The sequence below is a fragment of the Capricornis sumatraensis genome, chromosome 2 (assembly GCF_032405125.1).
Source record: "Capricornis sumatraensis isolate serow.1 chromosome 2, serow.2, whole genome shotgun sequence".
Taxonomy (NCBI): Eukaryota; Metazoa; Chordata; class Mammalia; order Artiodactyla; family Bovidae; genus Capricornis; species Capricornis sumatraensis.
The window spans coordinates 64,220,970-64,244,777 of record NC_091070.1 but is presented as its reverse complement, the minus strand read 5'-3'; the positions used below and the strand labels follow the sequence as shown (position 1 = coordinate 64,244,777).

The following is a 23,808-nucleotide window of genomic DNA, read 5'->3' as shown; positions in this document are numbered from 1 at the left end:
ATACTCAATTGTCCCATCTTTGGCTAGTGGGAGCCTCTCTAAGTTGGCCACTAAGTCCTCTGATACAATCCTAATAGTCCTTGTTAAGTTTTCTTGCTTTCTGGTACAAAGATGTTCCAAGCCCTTGTGCATTTCTTACTCAAGAACTGGAATCGGCTATTTCTCTAAAGAGCATTGGCTTCTTGTAGTGGCGAATTTTATTTTGAGACCAAAATCTGGGCACTAGCCCAGCTAGCTCATTACTGTTTTTAGGTCTTTTCAATAAACAAAGGGAAATACGGATTTTTTTTAAAAAGACTACTTTGTGATACACACTGATATTTCCAATTCAAATCTAGAATTACGAAGTTTAAAAGAAGTTTTATTTAAAGTGCTCATATGTTCACCTGAAACTACCACAACATTGTTGATCAACTATACCCCAGTACTAAAGAAAAAGTTTAAAGTTTAAAAAAATTAAGTACAAAGATACTCTGAAAAAAAAATCAAGTTCTCATAGGAAGACTCAAAAATAAATGAAAAAAGGTGTCATTTATTCTGAGATAACTGACGAAAATTATTGGAAACTTAATCTTGGAACATTGTACATATTTGTACATGAGGGTTGCTTCCCTACTGTGCTTATTCCTAGGATTCTGCTGGAAGAAGTAAGAGTGTTCACCACATATTTTCAGCTCGAGAGGATATTCAGCTCAGATTTGATCCCCTGGCATCATTTATTCTTCTTACTGACCATTGTACTGTGGTGAGTAAATTCAACTTACTATTATATATGTTTTTGCTAGATTTGGTAGGTCTAATGTCATAAATAATATACTCATGGGATGAGAAAGCAGCACCTTATCAAATTAAAAGTTTAGTTGTTTGTCTAGAAGAATACAATGACTTTAAATTGATTTGAATTAAAAGAAAGGAGACACGTACATGTAGTACCTGTTTTGGAACCTGGTTCTAAGTAATGACATAAAACAAGGATTACTAAGGGAATTATAGGAACTGTGCTAAGTTAGGATATTTCAAAAATAATATTTCTTCCCATATAAATAATACATGCTTAATATAGAAAAATTGGAAAGTTTAGAAATAAAGTATAATGAACCCCACATCATTCCTTTATCACACTAACCATTATAACCATTGTATTTCTTGTTATAATACTATTTATTTTTCTCATTTACATTTGGATATAAGTTTTTACTATAAAATGGTAATATACTTTTCATTCTCTTTTTCCATTTGATTTTTTCTACTGAGGAATTTGTTTTGATGGTTTTCTTACATCAAATTTGTTTTATAAATGATGCTTATTGGCTGCATTATATTGTCATAGATATACCTCAGTTTATTTGACCATTTCCCTATTGTTGAGCATTTGTTTCCAATTTTTCCCTCTACTGTAAAAATATTGCTTGTTTCTGCATTTATTAGTTTTTTGGAAATTTCTGGAAATGAGTTGTTGGATCAAAGAATGGACACATTATTCTATATGCTTCATTTATTTATTATATAATTTATATAATTACACAGATTTTAAAATTATTTATTACATTCATTGTTTTTGGTCTGTTCTCCCTTATGAAAAGATAAGTCCCATGAGGGCAAGAATGTCTTTTTGGTATGCCTAACACAAGTAGACCCTCAAATAAGGGTTTCTTGAATGAATAAATTTTTTTTAGTTTTTAATATACACTGTCAAATTGTCTTTCAGAGAATCTTTGGCAATTTACAGTCTAGTTTCCTCAGATCTCCCTCTCCTGGATATTAACATAAAATGCACTACAATGTTGAGAAAGTGAAAAGTGAAAGTGAAGTTGCTCAGTCCTGTCTGACTCTTTGTGACCCCATGGCTCCTCTGTCCATGGGATTTTCCAGGCAATAGTGCTAGAGTGGATTGCCATTTCCTTCTCCAGGGGATCTTCCCGACCCAGGGAGCGAACCCAGGTCTCTCGCATTGTAGACAGACGCTTTACCATCTGAGCCACCAGGGAAATGTTGAAAAGGAAATTTAAACCCCCTTCACTTCACCTCCCAAAGACAGCTTAGTCTCCTCTTATATCCTCACAGACTTAATGTGCATTCCTTATTATTTTAATTTACGCTTATCACTTGTGTGATCGAATGTTAAAAAAATATGCCTAATGGTTATTTGCATCTCATTTTTACAAATCATTTATTTTTCTTTTGGGGATTTTTAATAGTCACCTAGATCAGGCTTTGAAAACTTTGGTGTACTTATGAATCACTTGGAAATGTGAATAAGAGGCTGATTCTGATTAGTAGAGCTGAAATGGGGCCTGAGATTCTGTATTTCTAAGAGGCTCAAGGTGATTCCGGAGATGACCTGGGGCCCATACTTGGAGAACAAGAACCTAGATTACATGTCTCTTTACTATGAATTAATCTTCAAGTGAGTGATTTCCTGGTGGAGAAAGCATAAAGAAATGCAGTCTCTGTTTATTCAGCTTGTAGTGTATTGCATACTGTTTTTTTTCCCACTTTTATACTTAAAAAAAAACCTTTTTATTTTATATTGGAGTATAGTTGATTAACACTGTTGTGATAGTTTCAGGTGTATAGCAAGTGATTCAGTTATACATTTACATGTATCCTTTTTCAAATTCTTTTTCCATTTAGGTTGTTACATAATATTGAGCAGAGTTCCCTGTGCTATACAGTAGGTCTTTGTTGATTATCCACTTTAAATATAGCAGTATGTACATGTCCATCCCAAACTACCTAACTATCCCTTCCCCACTTCTGCCCTCCCCCTATAACTGTAAGTTTGTAACACTCTTATAAGACTTTAAATAAAACAGTACAAATTATACTTAACCTTGTACACTGAAAGTGGACTGTTTTAATTTGATTTTATGTAACTGTATGAAATTATTTAGTTTCAACGTTGGTCCAGGTATCCAAATCTTAAAAGACAAATGCTGAGGCAACTTATAATTATCTTCTTTGCTGCATCAGATTTTCAGTTCTCTTTGATTGTATATTTTTCTTATATAGTCATTTCTCCTAATGATGTCATTTCCATTTGTGTTAATGGGGCTGTTTATAAAAACTGAAGATGTATCCATACGTCTGTTTCATGTTAATTTCTTTGTCTGTAGGCCCGGGTCATATTTGTGATGATTGTGCTGATCCAGCTCATCATTCTCATTATTTTTCGGTATCAAGCATATCCAGAGCATAAAGGTTAGTCACCGTGGGTTCCTTTTATTCTTAGAAGACCTTACATTTGTGTATGCCATAATCTCCTGACTAAATAAATATCAGTGCAGACTTTGCCTGAACTCTGTGAGATGCATCCTTCAAACTATCTTGCTCACTTCAAACCCCCTTTTCCGTACCATTTTCTCCAACCTTTCCAGGTCATAATGAACTTTTCTGTCTCTGAATCCCAAGAGTCCTTCCTAAGGATTAATTCTGTACTTAACCAGCCAATCACCTTGTTTACATCACAACTTCAAATGCATATATTTTCTCCTCAGTCAGACTCAAGTTCCTCAATACAGGAGCTCTTGTTTAGTACTTCTGTTTTCTACAGCACCCAGCACTGAGTTTGTGTATTACAAACAATAAATATTGACACTTGTTAAAGTAAGTGTTCCTTATTCCTTCCTGGCTTGGATGAAATCCCAGGAACTAATTGTGGGGAAGGGGAGGACTGTAGTAAAGATTAAACTATAAGATGGTTAACTGCATAGGTAGTATACATATCCTACTGAATGTTTTCCTGCTTATATATATATTTTAAATTCTGTTAAAAAGTTCAAAAAGCATTATTGCATAAAATGTAAATAAATAAATATTTGAGGGAGGCTTCAGCCTCATGTGGGACTACCAGTATTTTTGTAGAGTTATTTAAAATTCACAATGTATTTTTACTTACGTTATCTTAATCTGACAACAATCCTGTGAGGTAGGTATTATTGTTTCCCATTTAAAGACTAGAAAACTGAGGACCTCAGAGTTAATGTAGGTTATCTAGTATCTTATAGCTAATAAGAGTCTGACTCCAGGTCAGTTCTTTTCTGTAAACAACACTTCTCAATCTGACTACACCTTAGAATGCCCTGGGAACTTTAAAAATCGCAGTGTGTACACAGTACTTTCAGTGCTAACACAGAATGTCTGTGGGTAGGACCTAAGCATAAGTATTTTTTAAAGCTCCTCAGATGATTCCAGTGTGTGGTAGGGCTGAGAAGCACGGCTCTGTCCAAAGCAGTATTTTTCAGTCCTGCTGCCTAGAATCCCCTGGGTTGCTGCCTCAACTCCCCTGTTTCCCAGGCCAACTAAATCATAATCTCTGGAGGGTGAGACTTGGGCATGAGTATTTTCTAAAAGTTCCCCCAGGTTATTCTAATGTACGGGCAAACTAGAGAGTCACTGCTTACAATTTATAGCATAGCTGCCTCTAAGGCTAAAGAATGATATGTTTAAAATAAATAAATAATGATAATGAATGGATACGTAGATCAGTACTTTGAGAAGTACCAGACTAGAATGAGAGATGAATGAGTAGTAAGTATGCAACACACAAAGTGAGAAAGGTCACGCATTGTCAGGCTTTGTCTGTAGTTATCTGTTGGGTTGAACAGTGTTAAGAGTATAAAATGAAGATGCTGGTCTACTAGGGAAGACCTACCATTTAACTTATATCAGGCTGTCTTTCACTGAGGCCAGTTCTTTAAGTAGGACTGTTTCCCCTCAGGTGTTGCTCAGTGTGTACTGAGCTTCCCATCATAGTCTTCTGATAACTGGTGATCAGCTGCAGACGAGTGAAATGGCTGGCTGGGGTTGAGGATCTGTGATGCTCTAGTCTGTGGCTGCAGAATAAAGCCCTGGTGCTTTGGCTTTCTGGCACTGTATTTTAAGAGGTGTCAATTTGGAAATCTTTTAGGGATCCCTTTCAGTTGAAGTAAGAGGATAACTGAGTTAAGGGCTGCATCACATATGGGAAGGGAGTATTTGGACAGATACTCATGTTAACTTTATTTATTTATTTTTAAAAATTTTTATTTTTACTTTACTTTACAATACTGTATTGGTTTTGCCATACATTGACATGAATCCACCACGGGTGTACATGTGTTCCCAAACATGAACCCCCCTCCCACCTCCCTCCCCATAACATCTCTCTGGGTCATCCCCGTGCACCAGCCCCAAGCATCCTGTATCCTGCATCGGACGTAGGCTGGCGATTCGTTTCTTACATGACAGTATACATGTTTCAATGCCATTCTCCTAAATCATCCCACCCTCTCCCTCTCCCTCTGAGTCCAAAAGTCTGTTCTACACATCTGTGTCTCTTTTGCTGTCTTGCATATAGGGTCATCACTGCCATCTTTCTAAATTCCATATATATGTGTTAGTATACTGTATTGGTGTTTCTCTTTCTGGCTTACTTCACTCTGTATAATCGGCTCCAGTTTCATCCATCTCATTAGAACTGATTCAAATGTATTCTTTTAATGGCTGAGTAATACTCCATTGTGTATATGTACCACAGCTTTCTTATCCATTCATCTGCTGATGGACATCTAGGTTGTTTCCATGTCCTGGCTATTATAAACAGTGCTGCGATGAACATTGGGGTACATGTGTCTCTTTCAGTTCTGGTTTCCTCGGTGTGTATGCCCAGCAGTGGGATTGCTGGGTCATAAGGCAGTTCTATTTGCAATTTTTTAAGGAATCTTCACACTGTTCTCCAGAGTGGCTGTACTAGTTTGCATTCCCACCAACAGTGTAGGAGGGTTCCCTTTTCTCCACACCCTCTCCAGCATTTATTGCTTGCAGACTTTTGGATCACAGACATTCTGACTGGTGTGAAGTGGTACCTCATTGTGGTTTTGATTTGCATTTCTCTGATAATGAGTGATGTTGAGCATCTTTTCATGTGTTTGTTAGCCATCCGTATGTCTTCTTTGGAGAAATGTGTATTTAGTTCTTTGGCCCGTTTTTTGATTGGGTCGTTTATTTTTCTGGAATTGAGCTGCATAAGTTGCTTGTATATTTTTGAGATTAGTTGTTTGTCAGTTGCTTCATTTGCTATTATTTTCTCCCATTCTGAAGGCTGTCTTTTCACCTTGCTTATATTTTCCTTTGTTGTGCAGAAGCTTTTAATTATAATTAGATCCCATTTGTTTATTTTTGCTTTTATTTCCAGAATTCATGTTAACTTTAGATATTCATACTTAAGATTAAATTTTGATATTTGCCTTTGAGATATACATATATATATAGTTTAAAAAATTTATTGGAGTATATTTGATTTATAATGTTGTATTTCAGGTATACAGCAAAGTGATTCAGTTATACATATGCATGTATCCATTCTTTCTCAGATTCTTGCCTCATGTAGGTTATCACAGAAGATGAGTTCCTTGTGCTATACAGTTGTTGTTCAGTCACTCACTCATGTCCGACTCTTTGTGACACTATGGATTGTAGCACGCCAGGCTTCCCTCTCCATCACCAACTCCTGGAGCTTGCTCAAACTCAGGTCCATTGAGTCGGTGAGGCCATCCAACCGTCTCATCCTCTGTTGTCCCCTTCTCCTCCTGCCTTCAATATTTCCCATTATCAGGGTCTTTTCCAGTGAGTTGGCTCTTCACATCAGGTTTCCATTACTGGGGCTTCATCTTCAGCATTAGTCCTTCTGATGAATATTTAGGACTGAGTTTCTTCAGGATTGACTAGTTTGATCTGTTTGCTGGCCAAGGGACTCTCAAGAGTCTTCTCCAGGACCACAGTTTGAAGGCATCAGTTCTTCGGCGCTCAGTGTTTTTTATTGTCCAGCTCTCACATCCGTACATGACTACTGGAAAAACTATAGCTTTGACTACAGACATTGGTTGGCAAAGTAATGTCTCTGTTTTTTAATGTGCTGTCTGGGTTGATCATAGCTTTTCTTCCAGGGAGCAAGCGTCTTTTAATTTCATGGCTGCAGTCACCATTCACAGTGATTTTGGAGACCAATAAAATAAAGTCTTGTCACTGTTTCCATTGTTTCCCCATCTATTTGCCATGAAGTGATGTAATCAGGGGCCATGATCTTAGTTGTTTTAAGCTAACTTTTTCACTCTCCTCTTTAACCTTCATTAAGAGGCTCTTTAGTTCTTCTTTGCTTTCTGCCATAAGTGTGGTATCATCTGCATATCTGAGATTACTGATATTTCCCCCTGCAATCTTGATTTTAACTTGTGCTTCTTCCAGCTTGGCATTTTGCATGATGTACTTTGCCTAGAAGTTAGATAAGTAGGGTGACAGTAGATAGCCTTGATGTACTGTTTTCTCAATTTGAAACCAAAACTTCTATACAGTACATCCTTGTTGATTATTTGTCTTAAACATAGTATGTTGGAATAGGAAATGGCAACCCAGTCTGGTATTCTTGCCTTGAAAATTCCATGGATGGAAGAGCCTGGTGGGCTATAGTCTGTGGGGTTGCAAAGAGTCAGACATGGCTGAGCACGCACTCATGCACACATTTAGGTTGCTTCCATGTCTTAGCTATTGTAAATAGTGCTGCAGTGCACCCAGAACACTGGGTGACCTGTGACATACTTTGAAACAACTTTTGGAAGTTTGTACATTCGGATACTAAGTCTCTTGGAAAACAAAGACTTGATCATTTTTTGACCATAGAATATTTGTGTGTGTGTGTGTTGCATCTACACCATTGCTTTGAACTTCCTACCCTCTGTAATTCTAAGTGAAATAGCTTCCCCGAATTCCTGCCAACTGCTGATTTAAAGTAATGTCATCCATATTACAAATGATTTGCTGAAGATGTAGTAGATAGCCATTGGAAGTCTTCTAGAAAATATTTTAAAGAACCTGAACTTTGAATGTGTTTACTGGAGTTTTCAAATTTATTCTGTTTAGGACCACCAGGATTTACAAATTTGACGTCATTTTCCCTTCATGTCTTGAGCAAACTAAATATCTCCTACTATTCTGTGTTGCTGCTGACCCTGTATACAGTGCTGGGTAAGTCATTAGGAAACCTGAGATTGTGGAGAATTCTGCCAAAGAATGTATTGAGAATTTTAACATTAGACATTTAACATTAGCTTCTTTTCCTGGGGCATGATCTTGGGGAATACAGTCCTTTCCTAACTTAAAGGACATTTAATCAACACCAGGCTAACTTAAGGGTGCTGAGAGGACCATGACAATTAGTATTTGTGTAGAAACTTAATAGAAGATAGAAGTTCAGCTTAAATGTCATCTCCTCAGAGCAGCCTTTGATCATGTTAAAGCTTTGTCCTCTATTTCACCACACTTAATTCTTTCATTAATTTGTCAGAATTTATGAATGTCCCTTACTAAGAGTCATTTAGGAGTTAATATATCCTTAGTCTATATTTTATACTTTTAGTCCATCTTTGGACTTTTATTTCCTCATTAGTTACTCCCACCAGAGAACAGAAAGTAGTTAAATAAAAATATGACTCTTTACAATTTTGTGTAACAAGCTATGGCAGATTCCCCTTTGGAGGTTGGTTTCCTTGTTAGAAGATGGGTTGAGGCTGTTTCAGACACTTGTTTTCCACTAGGACCAAAGCAAGTGATTTGCTTCCTGACTGTAAAGGGAAACATTAGAAGAGGAGAAGTTGTTCCATTTTTAAAGGTTAAAACTTAAACTAAGATGTATCTAATAGAGTATATATAATACATATCTGAGAAAATTACCTGTGACTTTTAAAAGTTGAACTCTACTCTTACCAGCAAATGATAGTATTGCATTTTGAGAAGGGAAATCCGACTGTCCCTTAATCACTCTTGACAATATAGTAGTTCCAGAAGCCTGCACATTGAGAAGGAGCAGTAAATAATAGCAGGGAGTAGAGAAAAGTCATTCTGGCATTGCAGATGAAAAAATAAAGAAGTGAGTTAAGCTATGAACATGTTAACCTTGAGTATCTAGTTGATGTACAAAGTAAAGATTGTGGGTCAGCAAGAAAAGGATAAAATATATTCACTAATATTAATAAGAAAGATAAGAAGTACATTTTAGAATGATTAAAGTCTTATTGCTTAAAGGAGTAAATTTCAGTTATCTGGAAGATTAAGTATGGTGTCTATGGAGTACCTTTTTGCTTCTTAAAGGAAAGTTAATGCATTACTGCAATAGAATCTTCTAAAATTTGTGAATGTACTCCAGTCTGTTTCTGGAATCTATGCCAGATATAGCACTTAGGCAGTTTTATAACCTAGAGAAATAGGGAGCAAAAGAGCAAATAATTGGTTGGCTGGGATATTGGGTACAACACAGAGATTAACAGAGAAGAAAAGCTTTGCAAATAAATGCTTGTAGATGACTAGTTTCATATTTCTTCATTAGTCCTAAAATGTATCCTGTGATGTGTGTAATCAGAGTCATAGTTATATAAATTCCTTTCCTATCCATTGCCTCTTTCAGGCCCATGGTTTGTCGGTGAAATCACTAAAGGCAAATTGGGCTGCTGCTTTTCCTTTGGGATCTTTGTTGATGGACATTTCCTACAAGGCAGTGTAACGTTTATAGTTGGAATTCTCCAGGTAAGAATTCAGAAATACAATTTAAGAACATCTTGGTTTTGCTGGACTAATTGCATAACAATTATGAATTATATCCAAAATCCCAAATTAAATACCACAGATCATGTGTCCTAACGTACCGGCAGGGCAGTCTTTAGTATTTGGTGTTTTATTTGTTTTTATAATGCTTTCCAAGCTCCTTCTTCCACCAGTCTTGTAAGCATCTAAAATATATTTTTGGCAGGAGGGTTTATAAGAGGTGAGAGAGGTTTTTGTTGTTTGTTTGTTTCACTGTGCTTTTTCATCTACAAACAGTGAAAGAAGAGACTTATGGTAGAATAAATGATAGACTTCAGGGTAAACCAAAATTGGTTATGATAATGAAGAAGGAAACTATTTCAGAGGGAGGAAAGGAAAAATGGACACACAAGAAAAGTGGATCAGTTACCCACTTTTGGAAGCTTTCTAGCTGTCTTAGCAGTTCACTTGTTTTTGAAAACACTGATATATTAGGTTTACATTTGGATTGAGATTTCTTTAGAACAAGCACAAACAAAAATCCCAGACCTGTAGCAAATCTCTGTAAACAGGTTTGAAAACTGTTTACCTAACAATTTATTTATTGTTCTTACCTATTAGGGCTAATGGATCAAAATCTGAGGTGATGATCTGAAGTTTTAAAAGAGATCCAAAAACATTGTTCAAAATGAGTTCACAGCCTCATAAGAGGGCAGTAAAGCATGATCTGCAGGGTTAGAGACAGACAAGTAGGGAAGATCTCTGCCTAGTGAACACTGACCACAAGCCAGAATATTCTGTTTAGCAGCATTTCATATGTGTTGAGATCCAGGTCTAGTTCAGTTTTCTATTATATAGATGGAGGCTGTCTCTCAGGAGCATCCTTCAGTTCAGTTCAGTCCCTCAGTCATGTCTGACTCTTTGCAACCCCATGGACTGCAGCACTCCAGGGTTCCCTGTCCATCGCCAATCCCTGGAGCTTGCTCAAAGTCATGTACATCGAGTTGGTGATGCCATCCAACCATCTCATCCTCTATTGTCCCTTTCTCCTCCTGCCTTCAATGTTTCCCGGCATCAGGGTCTTTTCCAGTGAGTCAGTTCTTCACCATCAGGTGGCCAAAGTGTTGGAGCTTCAGCTTTCACATCAGTCCTTCCAATGAATATTCAGGACTGATTTCTTTTAGGATTGACTGGTTTGATCTCCTTGCAGTCCAAGGGACTCTCAAGAGTCTTCTCCAACACCACAGTTCACAAGCATCAATTCTTTGGTGCTCAGCTTTATTTATGGTCCAACTCTAACATACATATACATGACTACTGGAAAAACCATAGCTTTGACAGGAGCATCCTTATTCCAAATAAGATCTGAGCTTTACCAAAAGGTGGGTTTACAGTCATATTTTAATAAATAGTATACCAAGAATTGATTTTATGTATCATCTAGGTCCATAGCTCATAAATCTATTATATTTCTGACCTAGACTTCTTCTCTGCACCTCAGGTGCCTGTATATACAACTAGTATTTCGCATCTTCCTTAGATATCTCACAGGAATCTTATATGTCTCTAACAGGACCTTTCATTTGTATCCCCAAACCTGTTTCTCCCAAGTTCTTCGCAGCTTCAATAAATTATCTAGGATGCATTTTAAGTTCTTCCCCTTCCCTCACACTTTTTATCTAGTTCATCAGCAAGTAGCAATGTACATGTCTTTTCTCTGTCACTGTTACCACCATTCTTACCTAATCACATTTCTTTATTAAAAAAAATTATTTGGCTGTGTCAGGTCTTAATTGCAGCATGCAGTATTTTCATTGCATCATGAGGGATCTTTCCTTGCAGTACTTGGGCTCTCTGGTTGTGGTGCCTGGGCTCTGGAGCACATGCACTCAGTAGTTGCAGAGCATGGGCTTAGTTGCTCCACGGCATATGGGATCTTATTTCCCCAACTGGGGATCAAACCCACATCCCCTGCATTGCATGCTGGATTCTTGCAGTGAACCAGGGAAGTCCCCAATAATTATTTCTTGCCTGGGCTACTGCAGTAACCCCCTAACTGGTTTCCCGTTGTTGCTCTTAAAACTCTTAAAGCAGATCAGTGACATGATCTGGGTCCTGCTGACTGCCCCAGATTCCACCTACCTTATCATGTTCCAGGCTAACAGAAGAGTAACGGGAGATGGGCCCATCTCTGGGCTTTTCATTTGTTCTTCTGCCTGGAATGCTCTTCCACTGACTCATTTCTGTCCTTCAGACCTCAGAGAGCCCATCTCCCTTTGCCCTGTAACCAGTTATTTTCTTCATTGAATTTATCACCATCTGTAATTATCTTCCCCTCCTCTTTTTTGGGGAGTGGGTTTCCTCTTTTCTGTACTAGAATGTAAGCTGTCTGAAGCATCTTTTCTGACTTGTTCATCAGTGTGTCCCTTGCCTACAGCCTTGCACAGTGCCTGTCACATAATCAGTGCTCAATAATTATTTGGTGAATGAAAATTCATATTGTAGTTTTGGTTGAATTATAAATCTTAAATCTTCTAGTTTGTATTCCAGTATTCATTATGTTACTTCAATTACAAATGCAAAGTAAAGAAAAAATATTGATATCCAAGTTCCCCCCTCACTCTGCCCCCCCCAAAAAAGTACTGTATGTATATGTATGTGTGTGTGTGTTTGTACATAGACATATATATTCATTTCTACCTTAAACATTTGAGAGCTTCAACAGAAATGAAATGACACTTGCCTTTAAGATGAACAAAAGGATGCAGGCAAATAAACAACTAAGGACACAAGTGTGATTAAAGCATAAAGTATCAGTTAACCCCCAAGAGAGAACGCAACATATTTTTAGGAGCCACCAATAATATGTTAGTGAGACCTGACCCCACCAGGGCTTAATAAGCTAATGGTTCTGTTCTGTTCTTTCCAGCTGGTGTTTTTTAACATCCCCTTGATGGGTTACCTGTGTTGGATTTTGCTGCAGCGGTGCTTTGGTCACAGCTTCAGGTCTCATCTCCGTCAAGGAAAATACTTGAAAATTATACCTGTTCACCTACTTATGTTACTGCTGTACATCTGGCATATTTATTCCTGCTACTTTCTTCATGTGACATATGGCACTCTAGCTTTATTATTCTCCCCTTTACGGACCTGGTTAACACTGGCGACACCTGTTCTCATTCGTTGTGTTTGGACAGTGAACTCTGCTAAGCTTGGAACCTTCATAGTGCAGTTAAAAAGCCACTTGAGCTCCTGAAGTCTGTATCTCCTCATCCACCTCTGTAGCCCAGGCCTCTGCCTCAGCAGGTGAAAGGCCAGTATTGATGGGCAAACGTCAGGGAGCTGCTGTTCCTTGGACACCTGGGAGTTGGGGGGAATTACCTACTACTGATTCTTGCAGAATGGACTGCAGAAAACTATATAATGCCGTGATTCCTCCCTTCCTCAAGAAGGTAAAGGGTTGATTTACTTTTGTGAAGAGAAAGCTTTTATCTAGGAGATCCACAGGGCAGGGGCTGGTGGATATGGGAGTATCTGAGGCCCACTCAGTGTGTTTTTTAGATACCTCATGTAAAGTACCTAGCACAGTGTCTGGAACTTGGCAGCCTGTAAGGAGGCCACTTTAGGGACAGGGAACGTGCAAACTTGGACCTGACCCTGACTACCCTTGATTAGTTCCTAGTCCTTTTTTCGACAGGATTATGGGCTCTCTGCTTCCTCAGTCGGGGGTGTTTTCAACTACTCAAATACCAATAAATGAATAAGAAATAACTCGGTCTGGGTCTTGCCTGTGTCGCTAGGAGCGCGAGTGAGGCGGGGCTTTTGAGAGCGGAAGGGGTGTGGCTGGGCTTCCGAGGCGGGGCAGGTTGTTGCCGGAAGCGAAACCGTGGCCTGGAAGAGGAGCTGCGACAGCAGTGCGGCTCCGGAAGCTGTTGTGGGGGTTTGGTCCGCTGGCTCCAAACGCGGTACTGAGATGGAGAGCGCAGCTGTATCTGCAGCCCCAGACCCCACCCTGGATCCGCCTCTGGAACAGCTTCGGCACCTAGCCGGGGAGCTGCGGCAGTTGCTTCCTGGAGTGCGGGGTGAGCTGACGTAGTGGGGCCGGGTGACCGCAGGGGCGGGCTTGGGTGGGAAGGGGCCAGGCCTTGGCGGCCGCGGCGCCGGGTCCGGGCAGAGGAGGTGGGTCCGGGAGGTCGTTCCGCTTACCTGTGCTCTTTCGTTTGTCGCCGCCCGGCGCACACCCCGCACCCACTAGTCGGCGAAGCCCAGGAAACCACCAAGGAGTTTGATCGGGAGGCCTTTTGGAGAAGACTCAGTGAGTGCCTCTCCTATTGGAGACTGCTGTCTCTCATCTCTTCCCTACTCCTTTCCTTCCTGCTGCCCGCCCCCCCCCCCCCAACCCCCAGCCTCTCTGCGGGGATACTCCTCCTTACCTATCCTTGGTACCTCCGAGGTTGAAATGTAAAACACTGATTTTTGGAGGTGTTTTTGAGACGTCTCAGCGGGCATGGGTGGAGAGGGAACGCATTATCTTCAAAGTCCGTCCAGCCGTTGCAGCCTTTTCCTTTTGGCACTAACATATTGGCTCTTGCCACCTGCTCTGTCACTCCCCCAGATGAGGCAGCTGTGACAGTGTCAAGGGAAGCCACGACTCTGACCGTAGCCTTCTCTCGACTTCCACTGCCGTCTCCACAGGTGGGCTTCACTTGTCTAGAATTCTTGTGCTGCTCAGTATTCCTGAGGAAGCCTCTCATTTTCTTTCCACCTTTTACACTCCAGTCTGGGGATTTAATTTCCTCATCTGTCGAGTAAGGTGAAGGTTCTCACACCACAGGATTGTTCTGAAGATCAAATTGTCAAATGCAGTAGTTGTCATGGGGTAGATGGCTCTTCTAAATATTGGTTCATTCTGAGGTCCATCCTGGTTATTTCCTTTCTGGCATTTTAAAATGTACTTCCTATTTGCTAAGTGTTTTCACATACATGATCCTTTTCTGACAGATGAACGGGCAGGCTCAGAGGCTCAGTTTGAGGTAGATAAGTAGTGGAGCTAGGACTTAAATTAGGTTCTATCTGATGTTTGAGCTCCACCTTTTCTATTATACTACATAATACTCCTTTGTACTGAATTATTTTTATACTATTATATATATTATATATTATATTTATATATAATAATGTAGACAGTATAAGGTTCAAAAGATATCAAAGTTAAATGTGCTAAAAAGTTTATATCTCCTGTCTTTGGTTCCTTTTGTATCATTCCATATATATGCTATGCATATTCACACTTAAGTGCATATGGCTGCTGCTTTTTACACAAGTGATAGTAGTTTCTGTTGAGAAATCAGCTGGTAACCTTATGGGAGTTCTCTTGTATGTTATTTGTCACTTTTCCCTTGTTGCTTTTAATATTTTATCTTTGTCTTTAATTTTTGTCAGTTTGATTACCCTGTACATGCTCAGGACAGTGGTTTTTTCATTTGTAGATGAAAAATTAAAATATGGCTTTATATGAATTATATATATTTGAATCACAGTTGCTTTCTTAGGATCTCAGCACATTAATTCTGCCAAAGAATGGTTTTTTTTTTTTAATTCCAGTCCTTACAACGTGGTATTTTTACAAAATTATATGTTTGGATGTTGAAACAATGTCACATTGGCGTAAAAGTTTCTAAGTACTCTCAATCTTTGTACCTATCCATCTCAGACTGGTGACAGATCATTTATGGACTGGCACCATCTGTAGACCACATTTTGCATAGCACTGGCTTGGAATTTAGCAGAGCAGTGAGGACAAGGAAGATAAGGGAAAGCCAGTGACTGCCTAGAAAGAAAATAGTCAGCACTGAGCATTGTAGAGTCCATGCTAATTTCCTTTAGGTATACTGAAATTCTGTTAGAGACAGAGGCAGAGAGATAGACAACTGGTTAATGGTCTAAGATAGAGCTAACAACTTTTCTGTAAAAGGCCAAATAGTAAACATTTTAGGCTTTGCAGTCCAGCTACTCCACTCTGCCTCTGTAGTGTGAATACTATTATAGACAATTTGTAAACGCATGAGTGTGGCTGTGTCCTAGAAACATTTTATTTGCAAAAACTGGCTGTAAGCCTGATTGGGCCCTTGGGCTCTAGTTTGCCAACTCCTGGTCTAAGATATGGTGAATACCTCGAAGCTGATCACAGATATCTTGGGATATAGAGTATCAGGGATGTTTTTCCTACAGTTTCTTTTTGTCTTACTGAGTTTCTGCTCAGTACCTGGTATCCAGCTAACTCCTCCCTGGTATGTGATGAGAATAGTACAGCCTGATGCATAATAGGACTTCAGAAAATGTTTGATGATGCTGTACAGATGTCTGCTCTTTTCCCCTGTAGATGGCTTGACCACATCAATCTAATCCATTTCTTTTTTTCTTTCTGAAATTGGCTTATCATCTCCTAGGAAACCCAGAGGTTGTGTGAACAAGTGCATGCTGCCATCAAGGCAATTATTGCAGTGTACTATTTGTTTCCCAAGGATCAGGGTAAGCCATTCCATACACATAAGTGTTCAGTTTATGGGGTAGATCTTTGCTAATGTGACAGCTTATGTCCTGAGAATTTTACCTTTTCCTCAATTTGATCATGTAATGTAACTTTCTCCCATTAAGTGCAGTCAAAGGTAGTTATATAAGTGACCTCCATAAGTAAGCCTTTGTGCTAAAGTTCAGATACTGTGTTCTCATGTCCCCTGCCTTACTTGACTCTTAACATTTTTAATTCTCACTGGCTTCTCTGTCTCTAATGCATTATAATCACCACAGATACTGCTTGGTTATCAGTGCCATCCCCAGGCTTCTCCTCCTCATCACATGCTGTTTCTGAGCTCCCTTATAGGTTAAGTGGCCTCCAGCTCTGCCTGTATCTTCGTGTCTTGATTATTATCAGGTTACAATTATAAATGAATACATGTTTCATGGATCTTCAGGGTTACTCATGTGGTTTAAACTTGAAGTGTTTTATCCACAAATGCCAGGAAATCACTATTTTTAAAAATGTGTATTATTTCATTTATTTGACTGAGCCAGGTCTTGGTTGCAGCAGGCATGCTCTTCAGTCTTTGTTATGGCATGCAGGGTCTTTAGTTGCAGCATGTGAACTCTGAGTTGTGGCATGTAGGATCTAGCTCCCTGACCAGAGATTGAACCCTGGCCCCTGCATTGGCAGCGTAGAGTCTTAGCCACTGGACCACCAGGAAAGTCCCAAGAAACTACTTTTTAATGAATGAATACATGCTGTCATGGAACGATTTTGTTTCAGATCTCTTTTGGAAAATACCGCTAAGGAATGGTGGGAGGAGCAAGCAAATGACATGGGGATATACATAAGACCTGGGTTTTATGTTGGCACTCCGGTTAAAGCATGTGGGTGCACATTACCTCAAATTCTATAGGGCTTAGATTCTCAGGAAGACTTTCCAGACTTCTGGAAAGACAAACAGGCTGCTTAATTAGTCTTTGGGTCTGGCTATAGGCATCACCCTGCGAAAGCTGGTGCGGAGCGCCACTCTGGACATCGTGGATGACATGGCTCAGCTTGTGGAAGCACTTTACAACAGTCCAGCTCAGAGGTAGTGATGCCACAGCTGGAGTTATTGGGTAATGGGGTTCTTTGTTTCTGGGAGGGGGGAAAAAGTCATTTTAACAGCAAAGTTACTGATAACTGAGATTAATGACCAGCAGGAAGGACCTTTGTAGGAAACAGGAACCCAGGTTATTGATATATCCTTCCTTATTGATTCCTTTCAGCAACCCTGAGAACCTGATTCCCTACAACAGTGTCTGGGATGCTTGCCAGCATATACCTCAGATCCCAAAAGGTGAGTGAGAGTAGAAAGTAGACATTGACTCTGCTGGCCAAAGCTGACAGACCTCACGTCTAGCTGCCAGTTTTGTAGTAGTATGTATTTTTACTTACATAAAGAACTTAGTGAAATAGGTCTAGTTTATCACCAACATGAAAAGATAGGTATTAATTCTTTTTGCCAGTCTTTTTAGTTCATGTAACTTATAAATTCAAACACCCTCTGGCTGTGGCTCTGTCTCTTGTTGAACAGATGTGGTTTTCTCTTCTGGTCCTGCCCCAGGGGCAGTATTTTGGAGACACTGAAGCAGTTATGGGGTAGAGCCTGCTAGGCCAAGAGCAGTGGTCATCTAAGGGTGCCATGCTGAGAAACATCATGTGACTATTATATTTCTTCCTATGGTGAATGACAGGAAGCTTTTTAGCCCCGCTGTCTGGGCACCCAGAGGATGTATATGAGAAGAATTTTACATTCAACTGCTGCCCTTGTTTACTGTCCTTGGCACTCCCTTCAGATGAGAACACTGTTGCTTTTTGCAGACTCGAGAATTGTTGGGATTCTCCACTAACTGCAGTGCTTCTCGTTCTTCACTCATAGATAACAAAGCTGCAGCCCTTTCAGTGCTGACAAAGAGTGTGGATCTTGTGAAGGATGCACATGAGGAGATGGAGCAGGTGAGAGGACCTCTTTCTTTGATGGTCATTGGAAGGCCACTCTGTGTCTAGTAGATGAGGATTGGTTATAAAGAGAGAAGATGTGTCAAGCATGGACCACATAGGTCCCCCCTCACTCCCATCCTCCATCTCCCATCTCCCCCCGCCCCATGTGGGGGTGTGATTTGTACCATTCCTCTCTGTTCCATTGCTGCACTAGGAGAGTTAGAACAGCATGTGTGAGGTGAGTCAGCTCTGTAGCCATTTAGGGAAATAGCTGGCTGAAGTCTGGGGACAACTCCGACATGATGCTAAAAGTATTAATACTTTTTTTTTTTTTTCTGGCATGCACATATATCCTGTTGTATCTTAGGCTGTGGAAGAATGTGACCCTTACTGTGGCCTCTTGAATGACATTGAGGAAGACACCTCTGACAACCATGTTGATGAGGATGATATATTGGGATGTCCAAACAATCGGGACTCATATTGGTCAGAGGGAGACCAGGAGCTCATAATCCCATGCCTTGCACTGGCGAGAGCATCCAAAGCCTGCCTGAAGAAAATTCGGCTCTCAGTGGCAGAGAACGGGAAGAAGGATCAGGTGGCCCAGCTGGATGACATTGTGGACATTTCTGATGAGATCAGCCCTAGGTAAGCGTGACCTCCACTCAAAACATCCCAGCAGCAGCATTCTGACCTCAACTTATGCCGTCACCAGAAGGTTTTTCCCCATCTTTTTGTTTTGAAAGTTTTCAAACCTGCAGGAAAGGTTAAAAAGTATTGTAGCAAGTACCTGTACTTCCATCTAGGTTCACCTCTTGTTCACTTTTTTTTTTCTGTATTGGTTTATTTCTCTGCAATTAGATGTACCTTTTTAAAAACTGAAATAGATGTGCTATTTTCATCCCTGAACCATTTGTAAGTTGCAGACATCAGTGACGTTTTTCCCTGAATATTTCAGCATGTATTTCCTAAGAAAAAACAGTTTTACTCTTAGTATTACGTTTAAGAAATTTACATTGAATATGTGTTTGTTTGTGATAGTCAGTCAGTCATGTTTGACTCTTTGCAACCCCATGGACTGTAGCCTGCCAGGTTCCTCTGTCCATGGAATTCTCCAGGCAAGAATACTGGAGTGGTTTGCCATTCCCTGACGATAAAGATTATACTGAGTATAATAATATTATCTAATATTCAGATTTCCCAAATTGTCTCTAAAACGTCTTCTATAGCTTTGTTGTTTGTTTTTTAATTCAGGGTTCTGTCAAGGGGTCATACTGCATTTGGTTGTCTTTTCTTTGGTATATTGCAACTAAAACAGTCCCTGTCCTTTTTTAGCTTTTTTTGTCATTGACATTAAAAATTTTTTTTTATTTTCTTGACATTTTTAAAGAATCCAAGTCAGTTACATTGTAAAATATCTAGCAATCTGAATTCATGTGGTTGTTTTCTCATAATTAGGTTCAGGTTAAACATTTTTGGCAAGAATATCGCTTAGTTGAGTGTTTCATGCTTTTCATTGCATCATGTCAGAGAGGCACATGGTATTAGTTTGTCGTGTTTTTGGTGGTACAGCACTAACTTGATTGCTTGATTAAAGTGGTGCCTACTTTAATGGCATTCAGGGATGAACCCTGCCTATATCAGTTATTAAACTTATGGTTTCAGATCCAAACATTTTTAACTTAATTAATAATGTTCCATCCTACTGGCCAAGGGAGTTCCCCCCACCCTCAACTTCTTAGTAAAACAGAGTAGGTATGTGTTCCATAAATACCAGTTGAATTGGTTATTTATTGGTTGCCCAGTGTAAGGAACTGATGCATTTCTGGGAATTATTTCCTCACTCGTTGCACCCTTAGTTGTGTCCTGGAGACCACCTAGATGAGCTTTGTTCCTTCTTGGTTAATGGTTATTTTTTCTTTCTCCCTTTAGTGTGGATGACTTGGCTCTGAGCATTTACCCTCCTGTGTGCCCTTTGACTGTGCGAATCAATGTAAGTACTGGCTTTGAGGGAATAGCTGCAGACCTAATTGGTAGGATTTCAGTAATCACTGGTATTTCCTTAAACTGTGGGGAATATGTTTATCTGTTACACTTGGATGCAAGTACAATAGTAATGTCACCATGTTTGTGCTTGATAAATATTTGTTGAATTTGAATTCTGATAGCAATGAGCTCTGATAGTACTCTCTCTTCCATAACCACTTGGGTAATTGTTTAGAAAAACCCAAAGACCTTAGAGGGGCTTCCTTGGTGGCGCTTACGGTGAAGAATGCACCTGCCAGGGTGGGAGACGTAAGAGACATGGTCTGATCCCTGGGTCAGGAAGATCCTCTGGAGGAGAGCATGGCAACCCACACCAGTATTCTTGCTTGGAGAATCCCATGGATGGAGAAGCCTGGTGGGCCACCGTCTGTAGGTGTGCAGAGTCAGACACAGCTGAAGTGATTTAGCATGCACACACCCAAAGACCTTAGAAAACCATGCCTTGAGAGAAAGTCTTAATTAGTACAGTGCTTTAGGATTCTTTTAACATGAAGTTATAAGTTTCTAATTTCCAGTATAGGCCAAAATAGGTGAATACTCTTTATTCTAATAGAGAATACTATAATACAAAATATTAGAATATATTTAATATCTATTCTAATTCTATATCTGTTCTCTATTCTAATATCAACATGTGATCTAACCATGAGTGGTCATGAAGGGTTAAGCTTTTTATAAAAATCTGATTTTATTATTTTCTTTGAAGTCCTAGGTCCTGTGCTAGCATTCTGTTCTCTTATTTTTTATAAACTTTAAGTTATTATTGTGTCTCATTTTATTGGAAAGAGAAGTAAAATTGCAGATAGCTTATATTTTACCATCAGATGTATCAGTCCTAATAATATTTGGTAAATTAGATAGTGGAAATTATTAGTAGAGTCATCAAATGTATCTTCACAATGTGGAAACACCTTGGAGTAGAATTAGGATCCTTTTGGACATTATCATTTTTTTCACATTCACTTTAAAAAAAATTGACTTCTGAAGAAATAAACATCCTTAGTAATACGCCATGTCAGTTACCTAAAAGCAGTTTTAAGGAATGCATGGTATATTGGTAGGATACATACATCCTCATGTTATCTTGTTATTGGTATTCTTAAAATTTTAAGTTTTTTTTAAAAAACCCAGTTGTTTCTGCTGTATATATCCTGAACTATCAGCAGTTAGGACAAATTTAGGTTATATTTTTCCTTTTCTTGTTTTCTTTAAAAAAAATTTAAATGTAAAAAAGCTTTATAAAGATGCTGTAGCAGCAGTATTAATAAGATTTTGCTAAATAGAAAAGAATCCATGATCCTGCCACCTAATCAACATTTTTGTTTTTGATTGTTTACTCCAAGGTTTTTTTTTTAATGACTTCTTATTACTTGAGTATTAAAATACTGTAATATTTTAACTCTCCTCCTTCCTTTTTTCTCACTTTCACTTTTAAAAAATTGACTTCTTGTCCCAGCTCTGCTGATAGTTCAGGATATGTATAGCAGAAACAACTGTTGTTTTTCTTTTTACTTACGAATTTTAAGAATACCAGTGACAAAATAACATGAGGATGTATGAATGCTACCAGTGTACCATGCATTCCTTAAAATTGTTTCTAGGGTAACTGACATGGTGAATTGCTAGAGATGTTTATTTCTTAAGTCCGTTTTTAAAAAGTGAATGTGAAAAAAAAGTGGGGGAAGAGAGCTAAAGTATTAAATATTTTAATATTCAAGTAAAATATTTTAGCTCTTCTCCCCCCGCCCCTTTTTTCCTCTTTTCCGTTTTTTTCCTCCTTTCCTTTTTTTTCCCCTAAATATTTGTTTTATTTGTTTGGCTGTGCTGAGTTTTAGCTGCTCCCCAGAGTATCTTCGGTCTTTGTTGGGGCATGCAGGATCTTTTAGTTGTGGCCTGTGGGGTCTACTTCCCTGACCAGGGATTGAACCCAGGACCCCTGCACTGGGAGCTCAGAGTCCCAGCCACTGGACCTCCAGGGAAGTCTCCTCTCCTTTCCTTTTTGTGGTAGGGCTCAGGGTGAGTAACTTCTCTTGTTTCTTTTTTTATCTAGTCTGCAAAACTTGTATCCGTTTTAAAGAAGGCACTCGAAATAACAAAGTGAGTATGAAGACTTATCCCCAAATAGCTTTTTGAGAATAAGCCTGTACAGCCATTCTCAACTCCCAAACCCCCATTTCAAAGAGTAGAAGGTGAGTGTAGTGTTTTCTTTCAGCTTTGCTTATGGAGCAGCTGAGTTTCTGCAGAGAAACTTCCCCTCTTTTACTAGTTTTCTCTGTGCTCTCTTTTGAGGATAGGTCTTTTCCTTGACAGTATAATAAATTTAACTTCTGTTTTTCCCATTGCATTTGCAGAGCAAGTCATGTGACCCCACAGCCAGAAGATAGTTGGATTCCTTTACTTATTAATGCTGTTGATCATTGCATGAACAGAATCAAAGAACTCACTCAGAATGAAGTTGAATCATGAATTTTCAGGCTCATTTGAACTCTCTTCTCTTTCTTACTGTCACAGCCGAGCTCTGATGTCTGCTTTTAGAATGGAGCTAGGATGCTTTCTGGATTGGAAGGGAGTTCCTATCTATACTTGCTAAGAGACACAATTACCAAAGTTTGGTGATTAGGCCAAACTGGCAATTATTTATAAACCACAAGAGTATGATATATTTTTCTGTGCTAGATACAAAAGACAATTACACGAGTTTTTGTTTTTGAGTTGCCTCTCAGATCCCTGGGGAAGCTGCCTTATTCCCGATATATTTCAGCATGTTACTGTATATAATCATTCTTACCAGCAAGTTCTTTTGAATGTTATTCCAGTTTGTTCCATTACTATATTGGTGTTGAAGGGCTTTCCCAGTGGCTCAGCGGTAAAGAATCTGCCTGCAATGCAGGAGACGCAGGAGACAAGGTTCACTCCCTGGGTTGGGAAGATCTACTGGAGAAGGAAATGGCAACCCACTCCAGTATTCTTGCCTGAAAAGTTCCATGGACAGAGGAGCCTCACAACTGAGCACACAAAAGAGAGTTCTGTTGGTATAGAGCTTGTGAAAATTACTAAGTGTGTTAGTCGCTCAGTCACGTCTGACTCTTTGCGACCCCATAGACTGGAGTAGTTAGCCATTTCTTTTTCCAGGGGATCTTCCCAACCCAGAGATCAAACCTGAGTCTGATATCTCCTGCATTGGTAGGCAGTTTCTTTACTGCTAGTGCCACCTGGGAAGCTGGAAAATTAATAAAGTGAAACCTTATTTAAAATGGAGTGAGAGGCCAGAAGGAGGAGCTCTCACACAGTGTTACTCTAGGTAAATAACAGGAAGGATTGTCAATTATAGATAGGAATGGTGTACGTTTTATCTCCTACAGGAAATTGGAAATTGACCCTAGCTACTAAGCTAACGAAAACCCCCTCATCACCCTGAACTCTCGCTTTCCTCCATGAAAATTTGTTCAAAACAACTGCTCCCAACTTCCTCCCTTTCCCTCCTTTGTCTGTGGGACTTGGCTGTGGCTTTTACTATAGCTGGCTTGACCCTAATTGCAGTTGTTTGTTGTTCCCGAATAAACCCATTTTGCTGGTAAAATAACTGGCTGTTTCATTTTTTAGGTCAACAAGCTCAGTTGTTAGGTTTGTTCACTGTATTGAACAGACTTATTTTCCTTATACATATTTGTATTGTTTTCTGTTTTGTATTGCCTGTCCCC

At 39.3% G+C, this 23,808-nt stretch overlaps 2 protein-coding genes across 3 annotated transcripts in view; both read left to right on the top strand.

Moving 5' to 3' along the window:
• The window catches only part of TMEM62 (transmembrane protein 62), a 37,200-nt gene extending 23,936 nt beyond the window's left edge, over nt 1-13,264 (top strand). Inside the window, exons 10-14 of one of the 2 annotated variants that reach the window (XM_068964613.1) lie at nt 632-745; nt 3,117-3,201; nt 7,897-8,001; nt 9,437-9,555; nt 12,482-13,264. In XM_068964613.1, the coding sequence (XP_068820714.1) occupies nt 632-745; nt 3,117-3,201; nt 7,897-8,001; nt 9,437-9,555; nt 12,482-12,808 (750 nt within the window). In that variant the 3' untranslated portion in view covers nt 12,809-13,264. The remainder of the gene's footprint in view (nt 1-631; nt 746-3,116; nt 3,202-7,896; nt 8,002-9,436; nt 9,556-12,481) is intronic. The other variant, XM_068964614.1, reaches the window with a different exon arrangement.
• A 239-nt stretch (nt 13,265-13,503) lies between these two features.
• On the top strand, nt 13,504-23,650 carry CCNDBP1 (cyclin D1 binding protein 1). The gene is made up of 11 exons (XM_068965042.1): nt 13,504-13,634; nt 13,808-13,867; nt 14,168-14,247; nt 16,002-16,083; nt 17,072-17,168; nt 17,347-17,417; nt 18,000-18,076; nt 18,429-18,709; nt 19,994-20,054; nt 22,158-22,204; nt 22,459-23,650. Exons 1-11 carry the CDS (start codon nt 13,526-13,528, stop codon nt 22,571-22,573), a joined length of 1,080 nt encoding a protein of 359 aa, XP_068821143.1. The 5' UTR covers nt 13,504-13,525; the 3' UTR covers nt 22,574-23,650.
• Nucleotides 23,651-23,808: the final 158 nt, after the last annotated feature.

Coding starts and splice junctions, on each gene's coding strand:
- CCNDBP1 (XM_068965042.1), top strand. CDS start 13,526: ATGGAGAGCGCAGCTGTATCTGCAGCCCCAGACCCCACCCTGGATCCG. Junction 17,169..17,346: donor TACAACAGTCCAGCTCAGAG/GTAGTGATGCCA, acceptor GATTCCTTTCAG/CAACCCTGAGAACCTGATTC. Junction 18,077..18,428: donor CACATGAGGAGATGGAGCAG/GTGAGAGGACCT, acceptor GTTGTATCTTAG/GCTGTGGAAGAATGTGACCC.